The following is a 25,321-nucleotide window of genomic DNA, read 5'->3' as shown; positions in this document are numbered from 1 at the left end:
AAAAATTATGCACTAAAGACATTCCAGAAATAGTTAACAGAGCTCATAGAAATGTGGGATTTGCTGTATGAAGAAAAGGTAATGCCCTCATCCTCTTTCTACTGTATCATTGACTGATGTAATGGCTGACTGGTCTCCCAGTGGCAGAAAACTCAGAAAGGATAATGAAAAATAATTACATCCTTTTCCTTCTTCCCTTCCTCTCTGTTGATTACAGTACTGAGGTGGTCTCAGAGAGCAGCCTAAATATGCAGTTTATTGAACACTGAAATAATAGTGGAAATTGCTATGCTCGCAAATGGTTGTAATTAGTATCTCCCATCCTGCTTCAGACTTAGGGACCAGTATGAGGACCCATGTCTCTATATAGGATGAAGTCTGATAATAATTTGAGAGGCAGCCTAGCATAGTAAATATTGTAGAAGACAAGAAATGAGGAAGACTTGAGTTCAAATCCCATTCAGAAACTTCCTGCATGTGTGTCCCTCGACGAAGCATTTATCCTATGCCTCGATTTCTTGATCTGTAACATGAGGAAGTTGTACTCAGTGGTTTCTAAAATCCTATTTGACTCTAATTTAAATAATTTGCGAATTAAGCTTAAAAGAATTTGAACAATAGGGGAAACAAAAGACTTCTCTCAAATACTCTTATCAGACTCTCAAAAGACTAAAATAGACTTACCTGCAAAAAAAAAAACCCTACAAGTATAGGTCAATCAGTTTACTCCTTTAAAAAACTCCATTTGTTTGCAATTGCCTGGAATTTATTTATCAAAAGATTTCATCTTTCAGTCCACTTCATATAATTATGGAATCACTAAGTCTTGAGAATTAGAAGGATCTTCAGATTAGTCAATCTAATCCATACCAGAAATCCATTCTTCCTTATTCTAGATGAGTGATCATTCAGCCTTGACTTAAAAAAAAACTCCATAGGTAAAGAATTCACTAGCTCTTTAAGTAGCCTATTTCAGTTAGGGACAGATCTATTGGCCAGGAAATCTTTCTGAATTCAAACTAAAATTAACGTTAAGAGATCCATGATTCCAACTCCATGTGTATGTAGTCTCTCCACTGTCCCAGAGTTTGAAAACAGGAAAACATTGGGGGCTAGAAGAGGCTATCACTGGTCGGGGAGGGCCAGAGCAAATGGGAGGAATTTAAGTGACTGAGCCCTGTTTATCTACACCTACATCCTTACAAAGAGAAATTATAAGAAAATTAATAACAAACTCCCACAAGTCTACTTTAGGGTCCCAGCACAGAAAAGGTAGGTATTTAATAAACAATTGTTGAGTAAAATCCATCCTGTCCATGCTATGGTGTCGATCATTCAGAGCAGAGCAGATGGAGCAGGGCTGGATTGGCAAGAAACCCAATAAAATGTGGCTAAAAGGTCACTGGTGTCTGAGTGTTTATACCCTGATCCAAGTAGAAATCATTTCCCTTTTTGGACACAAGGTGGCACTGTAATGCAACGTGAAAAGAAACTAGTCGGCCAGCCAAGGAGACTCAATTCTCTAAGAGCCAACTCTGATCATTGATTTTTTTTTTTAAAGTAATAACTTCTCTTGATGCGGCCATAAAATAGAAATGTATCTGAAGACCCTGATCCATGGTGATTTCTCTATTCCTCCTTCACATAACATCTTCGTCATTCAAGAAAGCCACAGAATATTTTTGTTCACTTTGGGCTGATTTATATTGGCTTTGAGACTTGGAACTGCAATATGCTTCTGAAATTAAATGTAAAAATGAACACTAAATATTGATCGCCTAAGTGCCCAATGGTCTGGAGGAATTTAAAATGTTTTTTTGGCTTGAGGAGTACAACAGCTACAGGAAGAAAGGCAGCCACTGGGGAGTATGAATTTGGCCAGCTCCCTAAGGCAATCCTACATGAAAAGAGTTAAGGGGAAGAGGCTGCATAGTCCTTACCTCCCACTCTGATGAGATTTATTCCAAAAGTGTCCTGTAGTTTTTAATCTAATCAAACAAGAATACATTAATTATATATATATAATTATATATTTACATATATTGTATAAATATATATTATATATAATAATCCTATTATATATGAGACACTTGATTAAATTTGGGGCAGGGCGGGGAAACAAGATTGAAAAATGAAACAGCCCCTGCCCTCAAAGAGATTTCATTATACTGAGACATACAACATATATACATATATATATATATATATATATATATATATATATATATATATATATATATATATATAATATCCTAGGGCCTTGATCTGAACTTTTAGGGGCCACTATATTTAGAGTTTTAGTCTTCCTTCTCATTTCAGTTAGGAATAACTAGACATTCTGGTCATTTCCTATGGTTTCCTTACATTACCAATGGTTTCCTTACATTACCAAACCCCAGTTAACCAGCTCTAGAGAAAGTAAATCACTATTTGATTCTTATTAGCATCAAGCTTTAACATCTTAGTGGGTACAAAACATCAAATTTAGTCATATTTCCTCCTCTAGAGTTAGTTTTAATCTACATATCAAGCAATTCAATCTCACCATTTATGAAAACGCCTACATTTTACTAGAATCTCTGTAGGTTCTAGAATACCTCAAGGACCCTATATTCTAACATATGTATACACAAATAAGTGTAATATTAGTCAATGGCAATCCAAACCATGACAGAGGCCCTTAACTTTTTTTTTTCATAGATTCCTTTGGTAGTCTGGTGAAACCTATGAACTCAGAATGTTTTCTTTTAATATTAAAAGAAATATTAAATTTGTTTTTAAAAATTAGTGAAAATGAAAATGTGATCTTTTTTCCTGTTGAACTTCATGAATGTCATGAAATTTCTCCATGGTAACATCCATGGACTCCAAAGTTTAATACCTGCTAAAAAGAAAACTTAAGAAGAGAATCTCAATACACCAAATGGCAATTGGTATTGATATCTGTAGATTCTCTCCTGAATACTGAATAGTTATAAAGTGATTTTATTAAATATGTAATCCATGACATCAGGAAGACTTGGAAACCATTTTTCTAATGGATTATAGGGGGGGGGAGTTGATTCTCCATTTCTAGAGAACATTTCTGGAATTTCATAACCAGAATAATTCTTCAAGACATAAGTAAAATGTAGGTGAACTAAATTCCTTCCATGTGCATAAATGAGTATTTAATCAATCCAATAAACATTAAGAAGAAAAGTTCTAGCCCTCAAAGAGCTTACAATAAGATATATATGTATGTCTCTGACTAGAACTATGACATTCCAATTCCAAATTGACTGAAAAGTTTGAGGATACTGAAAGATGTTAATATCCATAGAGAACCAGTCTGTTTTAATACCAATCCCAGTAATATGATATGGATATTTTGAGGATATCCTTTCTTCTTCAGTCCAAAAGCTCCTATTCTAATCCCCACAACTGGATGATACCCTGGACTTTCAACTAAAAACAAACCAGGGCCATAACACCCAAATAATACCCCCCCATTACCATTGCTAATACCCTGAACTCCTCTGACCCCTCGATGTATTGGGAAGAATCTGAGTATGGAGTCATGATGTTCAATTTGGAAATGCTTATTTCAATAGTGAACTCTATCCCTTTGTGAACTCCTAGTAATTTTTTTCCCATAAGGCTAGATAAGATATGCACAAATAACTATAATAGAATAATGTGTGATAGAGGGATCATATATATGTGATAAAGGGATGAGAGATTTTGAAAGGGAATATCTTCTAGGGGAAGCTTCATGAAAAAGACGGCACCTGAGTTAGGTAAACTGTTAAGTTAGGAGAAAGTTACAGTAGATAAGAATGTAGGGAGAGTAAAAACACGGGGACTGGAATGAAAGGAAGAGAGATAGTAGGAGAGAAAAGAAAAGTAAATAGTTTCATTTGAAAGGAACATATAAATGTGTGAAATAATGCTAAAAATGTAGGTTGGGGTCAAGCTGAGCAAGTTATAATTATTGAATTTATATTTTAGTTTGTGCCAGTGCAAAAATAAGTCGGTAAAGGATTCAAGCATGATAGAGTATCAATTTCTTTTATCATTTTATGAAAAGAAAATGCCCAAAGGTTCACCATTATTTTATCTCCTTACATAGCAAAATTCCTAATAGACAAACTCTGGTTTCAATCCAAGAAAGTAATGTATTCATTTATTCCTTTTTAAAATTTTTATTTTCAGTCATCAAGTATTCAAGAAATTGTAAACACATGTTTACAAGTACATTGACAGTAGCTTTCATTAAACACAAGGTGATTTTATATATATATATATATATATTTATATGTAAGTATATATATATATATATATATATTAAATGATCTTAAGTGTTCTCCAAATAAATAGGAATTTTAAAAACCACAAAATGAGCCTTCTGTATGCAACAATTCAAAACAGTCACTCATCACAAATATACTTCTATAAAGATATGCACATGTACACACACACACACACACACACACACACACACACACACACACAGACACACACAAACCGACCTCTAAGGACCTAATGCCAAATTACTTGACACTATATAACATTTTTCAAAAATTTATTAGAAGCCAGTGTTCTTGTTTCATGCTCCTAACCTATCTATCATTTGGGGTTTGTGGTAGAGATATTCTTTGGATGAAGAATGCCCACTATAAAATCTCAAGCTTGTCTTTTTTTTTAATCCTTCATTCTTGGATATCAACTACAAATTACTTTATTTTGTACAACTTTTTGGCTTAATGAACCCCAATAGTTATTTTAGCTTTCAAGGATGTTTTCCGCTTCCATTTCTACCCAGGAAGAATAATGGGTCACTACAAAAAACATCATCCTTCAAAACTCCGTCATTAAAACACCTTATTGTTGTAAACCTTTTTCAAGAAGAAATAACAAAATGTAATCTGAACCATGTTACTATTTGCCTCTTTCTGAAACTGTTCTTACTATCTGGTTAGTGTTGCTAAAGTAAATATAAAAAGCACTGAGTTTTCTGTAGAAAAAGTATTTTCTATCATACTGTTCATTTCCACAGCAGAAATTCTCTATACATTAGATGTTACATAAGTAATAATAATAATGAGCATAAGAATTTTTTTTTTCCTGGAAATGTTCCAGTTTTTCAAAAGTGAAGCACATGCAGTCATGTAGTACTGGAATAATACCATGGAATTAGCTAGTGGTGAACATGCATTCTTGGACACCAATAGCACCAATGCAGTTGTTCAAGAAGCAACGGAGAAGGACATTGTAGGCAAGACTGAGTGAATATTGATCCTTCCTAGAGCTGGGTAATACAAGTCCTGTTTTGAAAGATCATCAGTTACATATAAAATTTTCCCCAACTTGAGAACAAACTAGTGATATATCTAGTGACCTTGTTTGAGACAGAGAAAATGAAAAAAGATTATTATATATGATTTCTATTCTGAAAGCCTATTCACTTAACCCAAAAGCCATTCTACACAGCCATTTTACAAATGCATAATAGAAATATGTGTAAGGTTCCCTACTGGACTGAATAATGAAAAATGAAACCTGAGGAAGATCTAGGTTTAATAGTATTTTGAAACCTATGAGGGGTTAAATTATTTTAGAAGTTGTTATATAAGTTATTGATAGTCATAAGTGTATCTGTTCACTATCTACATTGTTCAAAATACACACCAAAGCATAATCACCATAGCTCCTCAAACCCTGAAGGGGACACCAAAAATGATAAAGTATGAACTTTGAAGTATTTTGAATTCTGGACAGTTTGAGACATAAAAGGAATTGATCATTTCTTTGATGCCAAATGAGGAGGAGGAGGAGGGATGGAGAAAGGATATGCACTGAAGAATGCAGCCTGAAATGAAGGGACTTTGGGGTTTGTTTTACTTTTTTATTTTTTTATCTTATTTTGTACTCTGCTGAACAGACCATATTAAAAATTCCCTTTGAAGTCCACAGAAATGTAGGTCCTGAACTGCCTCCCAAGACTGGCCCCATCTTGGCACAGACAAACACAAAATTTGGTCCTAGGGAAGTAGTTCTTAGATAGTGGTCCTTGAAGGTCCTTTAGATGTTCCTTGGTCTCCTGTAATATTCTCATATTTAAGTGAGGCATAAATGAACAATCTATTTATGATACCTGGTTTGATATTAAACCTCACTTTTCAGCAATGGCATTTTATCCATTTGTTCTAGGGGAGATTTTTTTCATGTGGTTAAACAAAAGCAATTGGATTGGGTAGTATTAAGCATCTTTTCCCAGCAGAGTGATTTTAGGACCAACAACGTTTGAGAATCAATGAAATAAATAATGAACTAAGAAACAGAAAATAGAAAATAAAACTGGTCTTAATTTTTCTGTATTCATTGCCACCTAGTAAATTAAGAATTTTGGAATTAAGAGACAGAAATTAATACCCACTGATATAGTAACCTGTCAAATTAACTTTGTTTTGTATGAAGGTTGTTATATTTTGGGAGCTGTGATTTAAACAATAACATATCCAAATCTGGATAATCTAGAGTCCTGAATTTAGAATCAAGGGACTCAATATTTACTCCGTGCTCTGCTACTTGCATCCTATATGTTTTTGAGGAAAATAATCATAGATTTGATTTCCCTATCTGTTATACCAGGGAGCTGAACAAATTCCAATCCCTTGCAAATTGAAGTTCTATATTATGAAGTCATGTTATACAAAATTCTATTGTATTATCACTACAAAGAAACCATACTATTATGATGCTCCTTACTTTGTATGGTAGTAAATAAAAATGAAATTCCCATAGTCAGAGTGCTCATTTCTTAACAATTAGAAATTTAATTTTGACGATTTTCCTTTTGATGACTAGAAATAATAGCTCACAGCTTACTCTACTTACATAATAATAGGTCTAGATTTCTGATATTTGCTAGTGACTTGTGTAAAAACACCATCTAGAATGTGGTAGACAACCTAATAGTTTAATCTTAGGGAGTTTCCTGAAGCTCATGGAAGTTAACAAACTTGCCTATGTAAAATTAATCTGTAAGTGGTTAATGTGGGGTGCTAACTGAAATCTTATTGACTTTGCTTCCTCTACTCTAATACACAGACCTACTGCCTCAATTAAATAGAACAACATTCATAGCTAAAATTTATATAATTCTTCAAGGTTTGGAAAACACTTTACGTATATTATCTAATTCATACATTATGCATTAATGAAAGTAAATACATTAATGAATTTACATTTTACAAAACAGGAACATGGTTCATTCACTAAAAAGGTATGATAGCTGTTGACTCTCTTGGAAGGGTAATGGTACAATGAGAAGAGCATTTAAGAATTGCAAGAACAGCTGAGTTCTAGTTCTAGGTTCTGCTTCTAACACTATGACCTTGGGCAATAATTTATCATTAAGCCTCAGTTTCCTGATTTGCAAAATAAGACTGATTTTATGTCTTCCATTTACCTCCCAGTATTGTTGTAAGAAGCTAATAAGAATGGATGGAAAACCACTTTGCACAGTGTAAGCACTCTTTACAAATGTAAGGCTTGACATCAGAGAATTTAAATAAAAATATCCATTCCAATATCAGTAGTAAAAAATGTAAAATATATTGCATAGGATCATATAATATTTTCAAATCTGGAAAGGACAATAGAGGTCATCTAGTATACCCCCTTCATTTTACAGAAGAAGAAACTGAGGCCCAAACAAGTTAAATGACTTGCCCAAGGTCACGCACAAGTATTCCACAGCAAAGTCGGAGGTAGAAATCAGAATTCAGCATTCCTTATACCACACCTTGCTACCTCCTATACTAAGCTTGTTTGTGTATTCAACCAAGGAAATATGTAATATTTTTTGACAAATATCATTAAATTTGTCTACATTTAACACAATAAAATGACCAATCCCTCAGTTCATCCAGGTGGATTGTCATTCACCAATCTGCTCTTTTGTCAAAAAAGGCATTTGTTTCATTACTCACAGAAAATATGTTCATGGCCTCCAGAGTTTATTACCGATGTATAAGAATATTATTGGTAGCCAATGAGAGCAGGCAGCTTGATATATATTTTTGACAAATCTTCAGAAAAGTTTCGTTAAGAATTTTCTTTAAGTTGACATCCAGCAAAGAATTAATGGAAATACTAATACCTCAGAGGACAACAGTGTTCTAAGAAAAATAGTCACACACAAAATCACCTAAACCCTTTCCCATAATTTGAAAGCTAATTATCAAAGCAAGGCTTAATTAATGTCAAGAGCTTTATTTAGAATGCATCATAATGCCTAAAATCAATATGGAATATAAACAGATTTGAGGTATATCGCTACAAACTTTATTCTATCAGGATCTTGCTTAAATAACTATTAAGATAGGTTCATCCTTAAAATCTAGTGAAACAGATCATTAAAATTTTAATAATCATTTTCCTACACATAGGTTTTTTCTTGGATGTTCTACACAAGGTAGCAAGGAAAGTATATATGAAATATAATTATAAGATTATGCATTGTCTTTTTAAATAAACATCCCAGATAGAGAAACACATGGGTATAGTCCTTGAAAGAAGTCTCCTTGAGACACTAATTTAGAGGTAATGAACAAAAACTCATGTGTTCATAGAGGCTTCTCATTAATGGATCCTAGTTATTTCATTACTTGCCTTAGCCAGAAAATGCAGGAGTTGGACAAGTAGTAATCTTACCTACTAGGAAATATTAATATCAACTTTCTTAAACATCACAAGATGTTTAAAGGACATTCACCATCACCACCACAATTATCCATATATAGGGAAGTGTGTTATTAACAAAGTCAATATGGGATGCATCAAATGGTAGAAAAGGAATCCATTCCATCTTCTGCTTTCCATCGAGGTCACTGGGTTGATGAAGCAGTCAATTAACACCATCAGGTCTGGGGTCAGGGAAAGGAAAGATGGGAAGATGTAGGAAATGCTGAATTCTTCAACTTTACCTTCTCACCTCTGCAGGTTAAATATAAGAAAATCCCAGACCATCTGACAATGGGCATGATCAGATAAATCAAATCCTGAGGGTGCTACTCAGAATCTCCTTTATCCACTTAGAAATATACACTTGAGGCAAAAATATCTGATAGCAAGGACCTGATCCCAAGTGTCCTAATATGGTCATGTCCCTAAACCTCATCAGAGCAGCCTGTTAAAAAAAAAAGCTATGAAGATAAGAGACTTCAAGTCCAATAAGAAGCCCCTTTTTTTAGGGAGAGAGGAAGAAGCCACTTCTTTATTAGTATCTATCTCATTGTTTAATAAGTATTCCCTCAAAGGGTGAATAGCCCTACATGAAATATATGACAGAGAGACAATAAAATTAAGGAGATATTTATGACTTCCATTCATTTAAAAGAGCTAGAGGCTTTGGATTTAAATCCTGCCTCTGATACTTACTGAGTGAACCTGGTAAAAATCACATCTCTCGGTTTCAGTTCCCTTGTCTCTAAAATAAGGGGATTGGACTAAATGATTTCTGGGCTTTCTACCACCATTGGGCCGAAGATCCTAATAAATAATCAAAATCAGTTTTACAATCAGTTTTACAATTTGATTTTACAATCAGTTATGTTCTGTATCAAAGGATAAAATCCTCTTTCTGAGAGTACCTATTCAGTGACTTGCTTTCTTCTTTAAAAATACTCTACTTTTAGCAATAACCATCTCTCTCCAAGCTATAGGCAACCCACCATAAAAACATAACTAATATGACTAAGTAAAGAGAAATCACTCTATCAAAGACCATGCAAGTCTGGTATTTATATTACTCCATCAGTACCACTAGGACTAAATGGTGGTAAATCTCACCCCCAAATCATGAAGCAAAATTGTCAAGACTCACATTTGCATCTATAGGAGATGATTATCTGGCAGTGAGAACATCTCTCATAGCAGCTGTGAAGACTAAATTACCACCCCTCCAAAAGTGGCTATTGCCCTACAAATTTGTTTGCTACTCATTTTATAGCATGGATAGATATTTTAGTTATTGGGTAACTAGGAAATATTTTAAGATCAATCAAGATGGAATTTTTATCTAGTGTCTATGACAAAGCTATTTATAGATGGATTCAATAAACTTTAATGCTGAACTTAAAATGGCTGTAAAAGGAGAAAATTCTCTCTTACGGCCACCTCAGGATGTTCGAAATGATAAAGAGGAAAGAAATCAAGATAGTAGGAAGATCTCTTGAGATGAGATTCAGGAAAATAGATGCATTTATTTTAATCATTTTTAATTAAATGCATGTTGAGTGACTGACTGGTACCAATTCACATGTCTCATTTATGCTGACTTCAAAAAGATTTCTTACTCCCAAATCCTGATTTAATATGCTAATGTAGAGAGAATCCAAAGTAATCTTCTTTAAAGGAAACTAAATGTCTCTATGATTCCATCCAATACTTAGAGTTAAAATAGTTGCCAAGTGGGTTAGGGCAGAAGGTGGGGAAGATGACGAGGGGAATCTCACTGTTTTCATTTTAAAAGTCACAAATGTAGCTGCCTTGACTGTGATTTTAGCCAATTTGTCCAGCAGCTATCCTAGAAAGGGAATCAGTCAGGAGCTTTCTCAGAGTCAAAGTTTCTCACCATGCCCACATAAATTTTAGTTTATTTCCAAGCCACTGCATTTATGATTCAGCAGCTTCTTTCCCAGCCTTAGAATGAAGGAGGCTGAAATAGAAAATGTGCTATTAATTCAAGCTATATTGGGCTCTGCCTATATCTTTGAAGCTTCTGAAAACTTTCCCTGATATCTAACTCTTCTATGGCTTACAGTTATCAATAGTACTTTAAGAAAAAGAAGACAATTTTTTAGCTTCCTTTCCAGACTGAGCCGGACAAAAGTCTCTTAAAAAAAATAAAATAAAAATGCTGCACATACAAATTGCATAGTTTAGGCAAATTCACTTGTGCTTTGTAGCAAAACTCACAGTAGTTATAATCTAAAAACTATGATTTGTAAATGCAAACCTGATGATACATCTCACCTTTATTTGTTTGAAGTCTATATTAATGAAATACATCTCTATTACTCTTCTCATAATTCTGCTTAACAATTTAGAATATCTCAGCCTTTGACTTATACTAGACTGGAGTATGAATATTAAATTAATATAGCTAAAGTTACAACCTATCTTTAAATTCCACTTTCTGGAGAGGGGGAGAAAGAAGACTCTTAAGTCACGTTGAGGTATCCAGCTCGCAATCAGTAATGGCTGTTTGCATTGAGTTTTGTTGGTTCATTGATTATGTCTTTAGAGTTTAAAAAAGAAAAGAAGGCACGGGTGTTTCACAAGGCGCCATTTTTGATCCAACCAACAAAACCAAAGTCTTCCATTATGAACCTTCAGGAAAGAGGGCTACATAGCCGCAGCAGCTTCTTCTTCCAACTCAAGGTCTGATGAATTTATTGCTTCAGGAAAGGGGCCAGGATATGTCTGTGCTGTATAATGGATTCCTCTTCCAAGATCCATTTCTTCCTGGAGCTCCCCTCTGTTGTTGAAAGTAGGACATGAGATAGTGCGAGAGTGATTTTCATGGGGCTCTGTGTGGCAAACTGTCTCACTGACAGTGTTCAGAGTGTTCAGAGGAGATGCCCTCCACCTTTGCCTCTGGAGCTGTTTCTCTTTGTATTTTATAGAGTACCAGGCCAGAAAAATAAAAATAAATCCAACAAATTTGAGGCCAGCCGCCAATCCAAAATAGACAAAACGAAATGATGTCACATCATATTCCCAACAAGAGCCTTGCACACCACAGTCCAGTTGCCAAAGCATGCAGGTGGTGTCTATAACTGCTCCAAAATAAATTGGAGTAGGAATGTATGCTAGAAATGAGAAAAAAAAAAGAAAGAATCCATGTTTAGTATACATTAAACAGAGAAATGCAATTTATAAGCTTTGGAAATATGGGTTTCCACTAAAATATGCTAAATAGGCTTTATGGTTTTTAATGTATGTCATTTTCTTTTGGGTTGCTTTATTTATTTTCATGACAGATTATAGGATCATCGATTTAGAAAGAAGGAGGGCTTTCATGATCTTTGAATCCAACCTTGCCCCTCATTTTACATGTTAAAGATTACTGAGGCCCAGAAAGTTTAAATGATTTTTCCTTGGCTACACAGATGATCCCACATTCATCTGGATTGATTTAGAGACAGAACTCTACTATACTACCTTAACCCAGATTTCGTTACAAAAGATTCATTGCCATAAAATGTTTAATAAAATGAAAATATATTCAGAAACTCCTAACACTAGTAATTATTAACAATTCAATTCATTAGTTTGGGGTTTTTTCCTCCCATCCCCCAACTTTTAAGAAAAATTATCAAAAAGCTCTGAAACCATGTGCTAATTTTCTGCTAAGACACAGATTTCTGACCATCACAGGTCTATCTTGGATTTGGTCTATATTGCTGAAATATCAAAGGAATTTCATTCAGAAGTGTCAGAGATTGCTTCATAGGAGACAGTTTCTATTGATATTTGAGTATTTGGTCTTTAGGCTTTACTTCTTTGGAATATCCACTCACTGATCTAATACCTACTGCCTGGGGAAAAGTAGATCAGATCTATTCCCACTCATACATGTCAGTCCTTTAAATACTTAAGACTTTTCATGTTTCTCCTAAGTCACTTTTCCAGGCTAAACATATCTAGCTCCTTAAACACAGAGAACACTATAATATTCTTTCTTAGCTGTCTATCAGAAAGTCTATAGGGAGTCACTTCTCCTATAACATGCAGATGAGAGGTTCTAACATGGAATGAGGGGAGAGGAACTTTAGACCCTCTGAGGGTTAGAAGGAGATTTTATTTCATTTATTTGTTTTATTACAATGACATTTTATTTTTTTATCTCGTGATTTTTATCCTTGTAGGGATAAATGCACTACACCAATAAAGACTTGCAACTAATCTGTAACTTATAGTCTAAGAGAGTTGCTCAGGTCTCTAGAATGTCAAGGGACATGTCCAGGATCATATACCAGAATATGGTGGAGGCAGACCTTAAACCCAGAGACTAGCCCTCTTGGCATTAGTCCAAACCACCTCTCAAAAAAAATTTAGGAGGTATCAGGTGAGCACAGAGAACTTAGAAATGTCCTTTTCTTTTGAAACTTTTGGCAATGGATTTTGCCCTTCGTGCATAGCTAAGCTTTCTAAAAAGCAGTGATGACTGACAATTAAATCCAGTGAATCAAAATTGTTGACCATATTCAGGTCAATAAACTCCATAAGATGAAGGTTCAGGAGAGAGAATACAAAAAAGGGGAAAGAATCCTTCTCTATACTTCCTTAACCCTCCTATTACACATTGTCCTATGGGAAAATATTTTTTCTTCTGTGAGTTGGCTGTCTGAGTTGGCTCCCATTTAATTCTCTCAAAGTATTCCAGATTTACTTTGCAAACCACATAGTTTGCTGAGCACCTTTTCAGGAAAAAAAAATATGGATACAAAACTGTCACTAGGCTTCATGAGAAAAAAAAAGAATGCTTTGAGAGAGAGAGAGAGAGAGAGAGAGAGAGAGAGAGAGAGAGAGAGAGGAGAGAGAGAGAGAGAGAGAGAGAGAGAGAGAGAGAGAGAGAGAGAGCGAGAGAGAGAGAGCAGTATATGAAGCTTGGGTTCCTAACAGTAATCGGAGAATTCAAGTAACACTGAATACTTTGAATTCTGGAAAACATTCTTCCTCCTTTAATATAGAAATGTGGTTCATACTTGGAAATGCAAGGCATGGAACCACATTCTTTTGTCCAGTGGACAAAAAGTACTGATTGCTGGGAAGAATAACAGCAGCTGAGGGAAATGAGAGGTTGCAATTTAAGACTGAGAATCTATCAAATGAGTAAATCTTTTTAAAAATGCATTGAAATTGGTGGTGCAAAGAAACTCAGAGCTGTCAGTTTAGAAAATGCTTCAGCCAAACTAATTTTCTCTATATTTCCCTGAAGTATCAGCTCAATGAATAATGGCAAGAGCATTTATAAAACCAAAATGATAATGTTAAGCCACTAAAGAAGACGCCTGTTACAATTTACTACCTTGCTTTCAGTTATGTTAATGATCCTGGCTCTTAAAAAAAAAGTCTGGAAGTCCAGGCTAATTTTTCACGATATTTAATTCATTTTAATCCCAAAATAGAAAAAAATTATTGTGCAAATTTAAGTTAATCATTTTCTTGCTCTGAACATTTCAGTTTCTTCATTAATCATTAATATGGGTCAGTTGAATGAGATCTCCTAGGTTCCTTTAAATCTTAGCAAATCTATGGGTATATGAGTCTTTTATCCAGACCTATACAACAATTAGGAAGAAGTAAGAGGCAACAAGATGCCACAGTGGACAGAGCCTGAGCCTACTATAAGAAGAACTAGTATTCAAATTCGGCCTCAGACACTTAGTAAATTTTGTGATTCTAGGCAAGTCACTTATCCCTGTTTGTCTCAGTCTCCTCATCTGTAAAGTGTTCATAGAAAGAAATGACAAACCACTCCAGTATCTTTGCCGAGAAAACCCCAAATGGGGTCATAAAGAATCATACAGACTGAAAAGACTCAACAACAAATAGAACCATCCCTCAAAGAATAACTCACCCTCAAGAGAAGAATAAATGCCATCATTTTAATTATTTAAAATGCACAACAGGACAATATTAGGTGTATTAATAAATCTATTAATAAGTCAATTACATAGGGCTGTGGCCTATTATACTTAAAATTTTAAACTGTTTAAGGGAAAAAAAGTCTAGATTTTGATTTCTATCTCAAAAACATATTCAATTTCTTTCATCACAAGGGAAAAGTCAAATTGGATATGGTTAGACAATGTAGTACTGAGAAAAGAGCAATGGATTTGGAGTTAGAGGACCCAGTTTCAAATGCCACCTCTGACATTTACCTGGCACTGGCCAAGTGCCTTTAGGACTACTCTTCCTCATCTGTAGAATGTGGGAATCGGACTGGTCAATCTTTGTTCCATTCTAAATCTATGATCTTAAATCATTCACCTTTTACTTATTCAAATCAGAATGAATGTTATCCTTCATATTAAGTTGTAAAATCCCAGCCCTAATGAAAACAGGCAACTTTTTCTTTTCAGATAACTTTTCTTTTCACTTGCAAAGAGGAACTAAGAACTCAACTTGGAAATTCAGAAACTTACCAAGTGTTCGTAATAAAACAAACTGCATTCCTAGTGCAAAAGGTCTCTCCCCATCTTCCACTGACCTGGCCCAGGAAGGTAAAAAAAAAAAAGAAAGAAAAGTGAATGCTTTGAAATAACAGTTTTAAATTCATTCTACTCAGATGAAAACCTGCAGAACTCCTCTATCTAGCTATCTTCCTTAAGTTTGAAAAGTCTAATGTCTAGGAGAAGCTATAGCTGAATCTAAACAATGATGAGAAATAAAAATTTGCTGTGAATATAAGTGAGAAAAAAAATCTGCTTAATGTTGATTGTTTCTATGTCAAATAGAATGAGTTGTAAAGGAGTCTCAAGGGACATCCACTTCATTCACAAAACTGCATAAGAATTCTCTCAACAATATACCCAACAAATTTTTTCTTAAAGACCTCTAATGAAGGGAGCTTAGATACCTTTTCAGGTAGTCCACTATAGCTTTGAACAGCTGTAATTGTTTAAGAAGTTTATCCTTGGAAAGAACCTAGCCTTTGAAAAATCCACCTATTTATCCTAATGATATTATTTGGGTTGGGTCAGTCAATAATTTCTTGGTCAACTTGATGATACTATTATCTAATGGAACACTGTATCTTTTCTAGAAGAATAGGAAAAAATTGGCCAAATTCTTTACTGAATGGTATTCAAATTGTTCTCCCTTTTAAATGAAAGTCATACTTAAAGATACTTAAAGATAGTACTTATGTTCCCCTAAATCTCTTCTCAAACATAAACATTCCCAATTCTTTAAACTTATTCTTTATATGACATGAATCCTAGCCCTTTTATCATGTGTCATAATGGAGACAGTACAGCACTTGGAAACCTATATCAAACATTTACCAACTGGCTGACTCCAGATAAATAACTTCTCTCAGCCTTGCTTTCCTCAACTGTAAAAGGCAGATAATAATAGAACCTACTTCACAGCATTGTTAAGAGAATCAAATGATAAATGTAAAGTGCTTGGCAATCATATAACTCTATATAAATGTAAGTTATTATTTTTATTCAACTTTGCGATGTTTTGTATCTTTCTTAGAGAGGGAACAGGGACCAGGAGGGAATTAACCTTGTTTTACCTCCAAAATATCATTTACAAATTTGATAAGCATATTACTTATTGCCTTTAAATCACTAATAAAAATGTTATACAGCCTAGAGCCAAGTACAGATTACTGAATTACTACTCCATCAGTCACCTCCTTTAAAAATTGTCATCACACCAACAATAACCATTCATTGGGTTGGGTCAGTCAAATCTAGGCCAACTTGATGATACTATTATCTAATCGAACACTGTATCTTTTCTAGAAGAACAGGAAAAGATTGCCCAAATGCTTTACTGAAATCTAGGTAAACTTTATGTACAGATTTCCCCTGATCTTCCTAGTCTTAGATATGTCAAAAGAGAGAATAAAGATTAATTTAGAGTGACTTTTCTTGATGAAGGCTAGTCAGCCTTTGGCTTCCTTTTCTACTACCTGATCATTAATAATCCCTTTAATAATGAATTCTAGATTTTTGCTAGCAATCATATATTCATTCATTCATTCAACAATCATTAAGCAACTACCAAGGACACTTAAGTGGGTGCTAGAGATACATGACAAAAAATATGAAAATTGACTTGTAGCATGTTTTTTTAGCAAATATTAGAAAAATTTAGGTCTTTCATCATGAACTCTCTTCACCTCTCTTCCTCTTTTCCTATTACTCAGATGTCTTCTTCCACCCTTTCCTCCTTCACCTATTTCCCATGATGAAATGGCCTTACTCCTTGCCAAGGTTACACTATCCTTTAACTTATTAAGGTGATCCCATTCTATCTCTTCCAACAGATTGCCTCCTCCATCAGCTCTATTTTTTCTCTTATTTTCTAACTTTTCCTCTTTTATAGGTTAATTTTCTACTGCCTACAAACATGCCCATATTTCCCCTATTCTCAAAAACTCACAATTGTTCCTCCCTTTCCCTACACTGTTCTCTATCTTTTCTGCCCTTTGTTCCTAAGCTCAAATGTCAGCTTTCTTTCTCTCCTTTCATTCTCTTAACTCCTTACAATGTGACTTCTGACCTCATTCCACTGAACTTCTTCAAAGTTACTTGTGGTCTCTCTGTTGCCAAAAATCCATTTTTTCACCTTTCCTCATTCTCTTTGACCTCTCTGAGGTCTTTTGAGAGTGTTGATTGTTCTCTCCTCTCTGATACTCTTTTCTTCTAAGTTTTCAAACTCTACTCTCTCCTGATTTTCTTCCTATCTGACTGCTCCTTTTCTGCCTCCTTTACTGGACTTTCCTCCAAAGCCTACCCTTGAACCATAAGTACCTCTCAGGGGTCTTCTCCTCCATTTTACTTCACTTGGTGATCTGATCAACTCCCAAGGATTTAATTACCATTTCTAGGCTAATGTTTCTCAAATCTACCTTTCCTGCCCCCCAATTTTTCTGGTAACCTCCAATCTCACATCTCCAACTGCTTTTCAGATGTCTTGAACTCAATGTCCAAGTAGACATCTTAGATTCAATGTCTAAAACATATCTCATTATCTTTCCCCCTAAGTTCTCCTCCTTCCTATCTTTACCTAATACTGAAGAGAACACAATGTCCTCTTAGTCCCTCAGGTTCACAATCCAGGAGCCATCCTGGATTCCTCACCATCTCTCACCCTCCATATTCAAGCTGTTGCTAAAGCCTATCATTTTTGACTTTGAAATACCTCTCTACTATGTCCCCTTCTCTACCCTGACCCTGCCACCCCTCAAGGGCAGACCCTCATCACCTCATGCTTGTATTATTACCATAGCCTACTGGTGGAGCTGCCTGCCTCAAGCCTCTCCCATCTCTAATCTATCCTCCCATCCAATCGATCATCTCTCACCATAAGTGATTTTCCTAAAATGTAAGTCTGATCATGTCACTCCTCTACTCAATAAATTCGCTTAGCTTCCTAATGCTTCCAGAAGCAAATATAAAATTCTCTGTTTGGCATTCAAAGTTATTCATTATCTAGCTCCCTCCAACTTTTTTCAGTTTTGTTATACCTTACCCCCCAACACATACTTTTTGATCCACTGACACTGACCTCCTGGTTGTTCTATGAATATGGTATTCCATCTCTTGATTCTGGGCATTTTCTCTGGCTTTCCCCCTGCTTGGAATACTCACCCTTTCTGTACCCCAACTATTGATCTCTGTGACTTTCTTTAAATCCAAACCAAAATTCCACCTTCTTTAAGAAGCCTTCCCCAATCTTTCTAAGTCCAGTGCCTAGCTTTGAAGGAACCTAGTGGCATCATGAAGGAGGGAGAGCATTCCAGACATGGGGCATATGCAAGGGCAAAGAGACAGTAGATTTAAAAGCAAGAATGAGGAATAGCAGATAGGATGGTTTTCCCATATATAGCTTGCTCCATACATACTTGTTTGTATGTTGTCATTTCTCCCCCTCCCCATGCCCAATCAGATTTTGAGCTTTTTTTGAGGGCAAGGACTGTCTTTTTGCCTCATTTTGTATTGCCAGCTCTCATATGGTGCCTGGTACATTAGTAAATATTTATTAATTGAATGACTGATAGTTGATGGCATGTATTTTAATGATCTAAGAGAGTTATTGGGAGGAATGGGATGAGTATGCAATGGAGCAAAAATTATAGCCTCTAAGATGGTTGCAAGTGGGTGAGAATTCTTCACTGATATTCAAACTAAACAATTATATCTCACTTTTAGCTTCTCTAATCAACTGGCTACTGGATGCTGAATAGACCCTGCTGATCCTTTTTTTTATAACCTTTACTTGCAGCACTTTTCAAATTTTGATAATATCTTCGAGAAATAATTTTATTATACCACACTACCCTAAAGTTCATTGGTCCTTAAGGTAGCTCTAAATTCCTGAATAACACCAAATTGTCCTTTCTAGTATTCCTAACTACTAAACAAAAATCACAGTACTGACACTGGAGATGCTGGTATCAAAACCTCTAATAAGATAAAGACAAACTATCTCTTCCAATTTTGTAAAAAGTATAGAATTCCTCAAAGTCAAGAAGATCTGCGGTGAGTTCCTGTCTATGCAGCATATTAGTTGTGTGACCCTAGGCAAGGCACTGACCCTTTCAACATGCTAGGTATTTCTCTACAACTAGAAGTTGCAGAAAAAAATGCTAAGTGGCTTTGATGAAGGTAAATTTCTCACCTGAGAGCTCTCTATGATAATGAAATCATGAGTCTAGTTCCTTTCTCTAAAATAAACCAACCAGGGTTGTAATAGTCAGGAAGAGTAAATAACATGTATGTCTGGCCAAGTGAACAAAAACTGTCTTTTTGTCAGTATATTTTTCTCCTTCATTCCAGATCAGGAAGTATAAGGATAATCAAATCAACATTAGTAATTGCTTGTCCAGAACAAATTAATCTTACCATCCAACAGAATCACAGAATCTCAGCATATTAGAGTCAAAAGGAGATGTGAAAAACTAATACAACACCAATCAACTGATCAATCAACAAGCATTTATTATGTGGGAACTATGTACCAGGCATTCAAAACACTGGCAAAAGAAATACTAAATCATCCATGAATTTATGGAGAGGAAAATTTACACATGTAAGCAAATACAAAATGAATATAATAAGTTCCACAGAGCAGGGGAGGGAGAAGTTACTATGAGCTGGGGGGATTAGTTTCTTGAGGTAAGCTCTGAAGGAACCTAGGATTCTAAGTGGCATCATGACGGGGGGAGGGCATTCCAGACATGGTGCATATGTAAGAGCAAAGAGACAGTAGATTTAATAACAAGAATGAGGAATAGCAAATAGGATGGTTTAACTTGACCACAGAGTAGGGGAAGGGTAGTATGTCTACTTAGTCTAGAGAAACATATTATGAAGGACTCTAAATGCCAAATTGAAGAATTTTTATTTTAACCTAGAGGTTATAAGGAGACAATAGAACATTCAAGCATGGGAATAACATGGTTAGAGCTCTGCTTTAGCAGTGATTGCCACTTTGCCAGCTTTGTATCTTGGATGCATGCCAAGGTCTGGAAGATAATAAACAAAATATTTGTTGACTGAGTTCACTATATGGAAAACGGATTGCTGTGTGTAAGGACTTTAAGAAAGGGAGACTCGATAGTTCAGATGGGATGTTAAGAAAAACCTGAACTAGCATTGTAACTGTGAATGGAGAAAAGCAATTGGGAAAGTAGAATTAGAAAGGCTTGGCAATTGATACAAAACGGAGTACAATCCTTAACATCCAATGGTATCTATCTACTATCTATTTGGAGTCCAGGGCAACCTTACATTTTTAGCATAAATCATGTTCCAAGTTCAATAGGCTTCCTGTTGCCCCCTAATAGTTTCCAATTTGTTTTTGCTCACAGGTTATACACATTCTCATGGAGCCAGATAACAAAGTAGAACTTTTCATGGTTGGTATCTTGAGGAAGTGGGGACATCTGAAGGAACCTGTCTCAGGGGTAGGGCAAAGGATTAGGAAAAAGTTATCACTCTGTTTTAGTCCTTGCTGCTAGCCAGTCACACACCAACTCCTTTCAAATCTAGAAAAGAACATAAATGCTAGACAAGTAACCCCATCTCATTCCATTCAAACTTTTCTCTGCCTTATCCTGTTCAATTCCCAACACAGGCCTAGGCTTGTATGATCAAGGTGACTTTTACTGCCTCTTCCAGCTCATAAAGATTGACCCTTCAAACACTGTTATTTACAGTAGCTCCTGTAAGGATAATGAAGGCCTCCCTGTAAGCACAATCCAGGGCTCACCTGAGTGTGACTATGATGGCTGATGGCTGGGCACATGCTGTTATGAGGGTAACAATGAAAAGAAAAACAAGGAATGGAATAAGGGTATTACAGGTCCGATTGCACTTCCCAGACACGGCATAGCCATTCTCATGGAGATAGGTTTTGACAATAACCATCCGGAGCTGACTACGTTGCCCCACTGTTGGTGCAGTGATGACCTGCCTGCTCTGAACACAGGCACACTCTGTGTAATTACGTACCTGAGGAAAGAAAATAGATAAAATACCATTCAAGCAAAACACCATGATCAGTAATAACAATAAAATACACAGCAGGGAAATAATAAGACTGAAAAGAAAACATTTTAGAATGAATGGCTTTTACATGAATCCAATTATGTTACTACAATGCAATATGTTCTCAAAGTTTTATGATGTGCTCTTCCAATGACCAACAGTCACAAAAAAATCTCAACAGGATGGATTGAATATAATTAGAAAAATACATAAAATTAGCTAAACCTAGTACAGAAGAAAAAGCACTGAACTGAAAGCACAGCATCTAGGCTCAAATTTCTTCCTTTCTAATTATTACTTGTGTGACCATAGACAAGTCATTTAACCTCTTTAAACTTCATTCTCCAAATCTTTAAAATTAAGGGATGGACAAGATTCCTTCTAAAGTCTCTTCCAGTTCTAAATATGATCCAATGGAGAACAGTGAAGATCCAAAAGATACAATTCTTATCAATTAAACTCTTTTTAGACCAGGAAAGAATATTAGCCATCAAAGTTTCTTCTACAAACCTTCCCTGTCCACTTCATTGTTCATCTCTCCCTTTTTTTAGGTTTTTGCAAGGCAAAAGGGGTTAAGTGGCTTGCCGAAGGCCACACAGCTAGGCAATTATTAAATGTCTGAGACCGGATTTGAACCCAGGTACTCCTGACTCCAGGGCTGGTGCTTTATCCACTATTCCACCTAGCTGCCCCTCTCTCCCTTTTCTTGAAATCTAAAATAGTCACTGTCTATTCTATTTATTTAGTTCTAATTACACTATTTTATTTGGTTATTTAACTAGCATAGTATATAGAAAGCCAATATTGAAGCCAGAAAGATCTAAATTCAAGTCACCTTTGACACATACTGGTTTTGTGTCTCTGTACAACTCTAACCTCCCAGTGCCCCAAGCACCTACCTCTCTAAAACTGTAGGTTAAAGAGGAGGTGCTGAGCTTATTAGTAGAACAGAGTTTGCTCATCTTTATACCAATGGGATCAGAGGTCTGGAATGTTTGTTTATATGTATGTTTTATATCCTTGGCTCTATTGGCTCTATTGAGGTGGTTTATTTCTTTGTGATTATAAATGCCCCCCACACACACTATATTAAGCATATTGTTAAGCACATAGCATCATGAGATCACAGAATTTCAGGATTAAACTTCAGGAGCTACTATTTCAACCCATAAATTGAATGGGAAGCTCCTTACCTGCTAGGAAGCTGATAAGTTTTTAATGATGGTTAGGATGAAGGGTAGAACTGTTACAGACACATGTACTTTTACATTTAATCTGATACTTCAGGAAAACAATACATTAAGCCCAGATTTGTAGCAAATGCTCCTTTTTGAGGTTTTGAGGTTTAAATGCTCACTCTGAAAAATTTAACAATCAGTTCTTTCAAGGGAGAAATAGTGCCAGTTAGACCTGTGATTTCAGCAATATGGAGAATTCCTGGATTAAAAAATTTCCTCTTCCAATGCATATCAGTCCCTTTTCTACAACTTAAAAGTCTCAAGAGAATTGCTTAAACCTCTGTGAAGTGAAATGACTTGTCCTGAATCTCATGGTTGGTGGATGTCAGAGGTGGCACTTGATCAAATTCAGGTCTTCTGGACACTGAAGCCAGTTCTCTAATCATGTTGATACTTTGCTTTAGAAGATACATACTGCTAATATTTACCTGGTGGTTAGATACCCACCAAAGCATACTTTTTCCCCCACTTTATTTTTCTCGAGGTTTTGCTTTCTTGTGGGGGGGGGAATTATGTTTACTTACACACCATGACTATTGAAGTAATGTGTTTCATGGCTACACATTTTTAACCTACACCAAATAGGTTCTCAATGGGGAGACTGGGTTGGGAGGAAGGGAGACAATTTGGAACTCAGGGATGTGGAAGTGAATGCTGACACTTGTTTTTGTATGTAGCTGGGGTTCAAAAATGCAAAAATAATAAACAATAAAAAATAAATACAAATGCTTAGAAATTGGAAAAAATAATAATAACCATCATAGAATTTTTTCAGTCTCTGTGAGTAAATAAACTAGCTTATTTAAGTAGATTAGATCATGGAAAATGGTTAACTCTTAAAAGTCACTATTATTCTTGCATAATAAATTGAAGTAGGGGCAGATAGGTGGCACAGAGGATAGAGTACCAGCCCTGGAGTCAGGAGGACCTGAGTTCAAATCCAGTCTCAGACATTTAATAATTACCTAGCTGTGTACCTTGGGCAAGTCACTTAATCCCACTGCCTTGTAAAACAAAGAAAAATAAAAATAATAAACTGAGAAAGAGAGTAGTTTTGTAGAAACACTGATCAGCTAAAATTTCCCCATGATTTAAATGGTGCTCTTAATGCAAGGTCAATACAAGTGAAAAAATAATTTAGTCAACTACCATTTTTGCATTTAAACTTATTAAAATTTTTAAAAATTTTATCAATTCAAATATATTCATTTGATTTTTTTAATTCTCAAAAAAATCTGCTGAATTCAAGGAATTAGAAAACTATTTTGACATTTTCATTGTTCAGAATAGTGGTAGTAAGTGTGACTAAAGAATGCTTTTGGCCATCTGCTTGCGATTCAGTAAACAGATGCCCATAAAGAGTTAAAGTACTTACAATAAAGAACTAACAATACCAAAGAAATATTTGGATTCTGAACTTAAAGCCCATGGTGACTCATACTCTGCTTTTGGTCCATTAAATAAAGAAAAAAATCATCTGTAATCTATTTTATAACTTGCCACTGTATTTTTATGTTTTAAAATAGAAAGATCTTTAATTTTTTTTGTTAGTGGGGTATCTCCTCACACTACCAATCCAAGAATTTCAAAGGTATTTTAATCTTGTCATCAATATACTGTTCCTAAGAAGCAACACATTATTTTGGGGAGGGGTACCTATTTTTTAATTGATTTATAAAAGTTGTCCTTACCTTATAAGAGTGGGGGAGAGTATAGTGAGCACAATGGGCTATTTGATCATTGTTTCATGTCGCCTGTATTTGTTTATATATCTTGGAGTCTCTATCTTATAAATTTTCTGTGGGTTTGAAACAAACGTTTTCTGATAAACCATTTAAAAAAAAAATAAAGTTACCTGGATATTGAGAAGTTAAGTATTTTGTCCATGATGACATATCTAGGTTTTGTTAAAGCAGGCACTGAACCTAAATTTTCTACATTCTAGGCAGCTAGGTGGCACAGTGGATAGAGTACCAAACCTGGGCAGGAAGACTCATCTTCCAGAGGGCAAATCTGGCTTCAGACATGTATTGTCTGAGTGACCCTAGACAAGGCACTTAACCCTTGCCTCAGTATTCACATATGTAAAATGAGCTGGAGAAGAAGAAGGCAAACCACTTCAGTATCTTTGAAAGAAAACCCCAAATGGAGTCACAAAGAATTAAATAAAACTCAAAATGACTTGAACAACTTCCAGGCTCTAAAACTCATCCTTTAGAGATTGTGATATCCTGCCTCACTGACATTAAATAACTTTGTACATGAGGATTAAGTTCAGTTTCCTGAGGAACATGTTAAAATTTCCTGGGATTCAATTTCTTCATCTACCAAATGAGAATTTTTTGAACTACCTATCCCATAGGGTTGCTATGAGGAAAATGTTTAGCATATTTTAAGTCTAGGTAAGTTTGAAATTATTCTTGGTAATAATATATTTTATTATAGAAAAATATGCAGTTCAATGCTCAATAATATGCAAAAAGTAGTTGGAATGATATGATCAAAGAGATGAATGTTCAGAAAAGGACCTGGATCAGTCATGTTGCAAGATCAAAGGTTAATCTGTGGAACAGTTCTTCTGCTGGGTACCTTATACGGGTAATGTCAGTAGACACAGGAAACCCTTTGGGACACTGGGTGGACCTCTCTGGTGGGCTTATGGGTATACATGGATTAAAGTCAGAGAGAGAAGATGAGAATGAACTATAATGTGTGTATATGGTGGGAAGGATACCTAAATAAATGAGCTCATAGATTCATTGGACTATTAAAGCTTGCCTAGGAGAAAACAAT

The 25,321-nt window shown here is 35.3% G+C and overlaps 1 protein-coding gene across 5 annotated transcripts in view; it reads right to left on the bottom strand.

Annotated features, from left to right (window-relative positions):
• Positions 1–6,795: 6,795 nt before the first annotated feature.
• The window catches only part of SLCO5A1 (solute carrier organic anion transporter family member 5A1), a 411,786-nt gene continuing 393,260 nt past the window's right edge, over positions 6,796–25,321 (bottom strand). For all 5 annotated transcript variants that reach the window (XM_074207458.1, XM_074207462.1, XM_074207460.1 and 2 more), the window contains 3 exons: positions 21,013–21,254; positions 15,204–15,268; positions 6,796–11,861 (listed from right to left, as the gene is read on the bottom strand). In XM_074207458.1, coding sequence (XP_074063559.1) covers positions 11,395–11,861; positions 15,204–15,268; positions 21,013–21,254 — 774 coding nt within the window. In that variant the 3' untranslated portion in view covers positions 6,796–11,394. The remainder of the gene's footprint in view (positions 11,862–15,203; positions 15,269–21,012; positions 21,255–25,321) is intronic.

The sequence above is a fragment of the Macrotis lagotis genome, chromosome X (genome assembly GCF_037893015.1).
Source record: "Macrotis lagotis isolate mMagLag1 chromosome X, bilby.v1.9.chrom.fasta, whole genome shotgun sequence".
Classification (NCBI taxonomy): Eukaryota; Metazoa; Chordata; class Mammalia; order Peramelemorphia; family Peramelidae; genus Macrotis; species Macrotis lagotis.
This window is presented reverse-complemented; position numbering and strand designations above follow the sequence as displayed.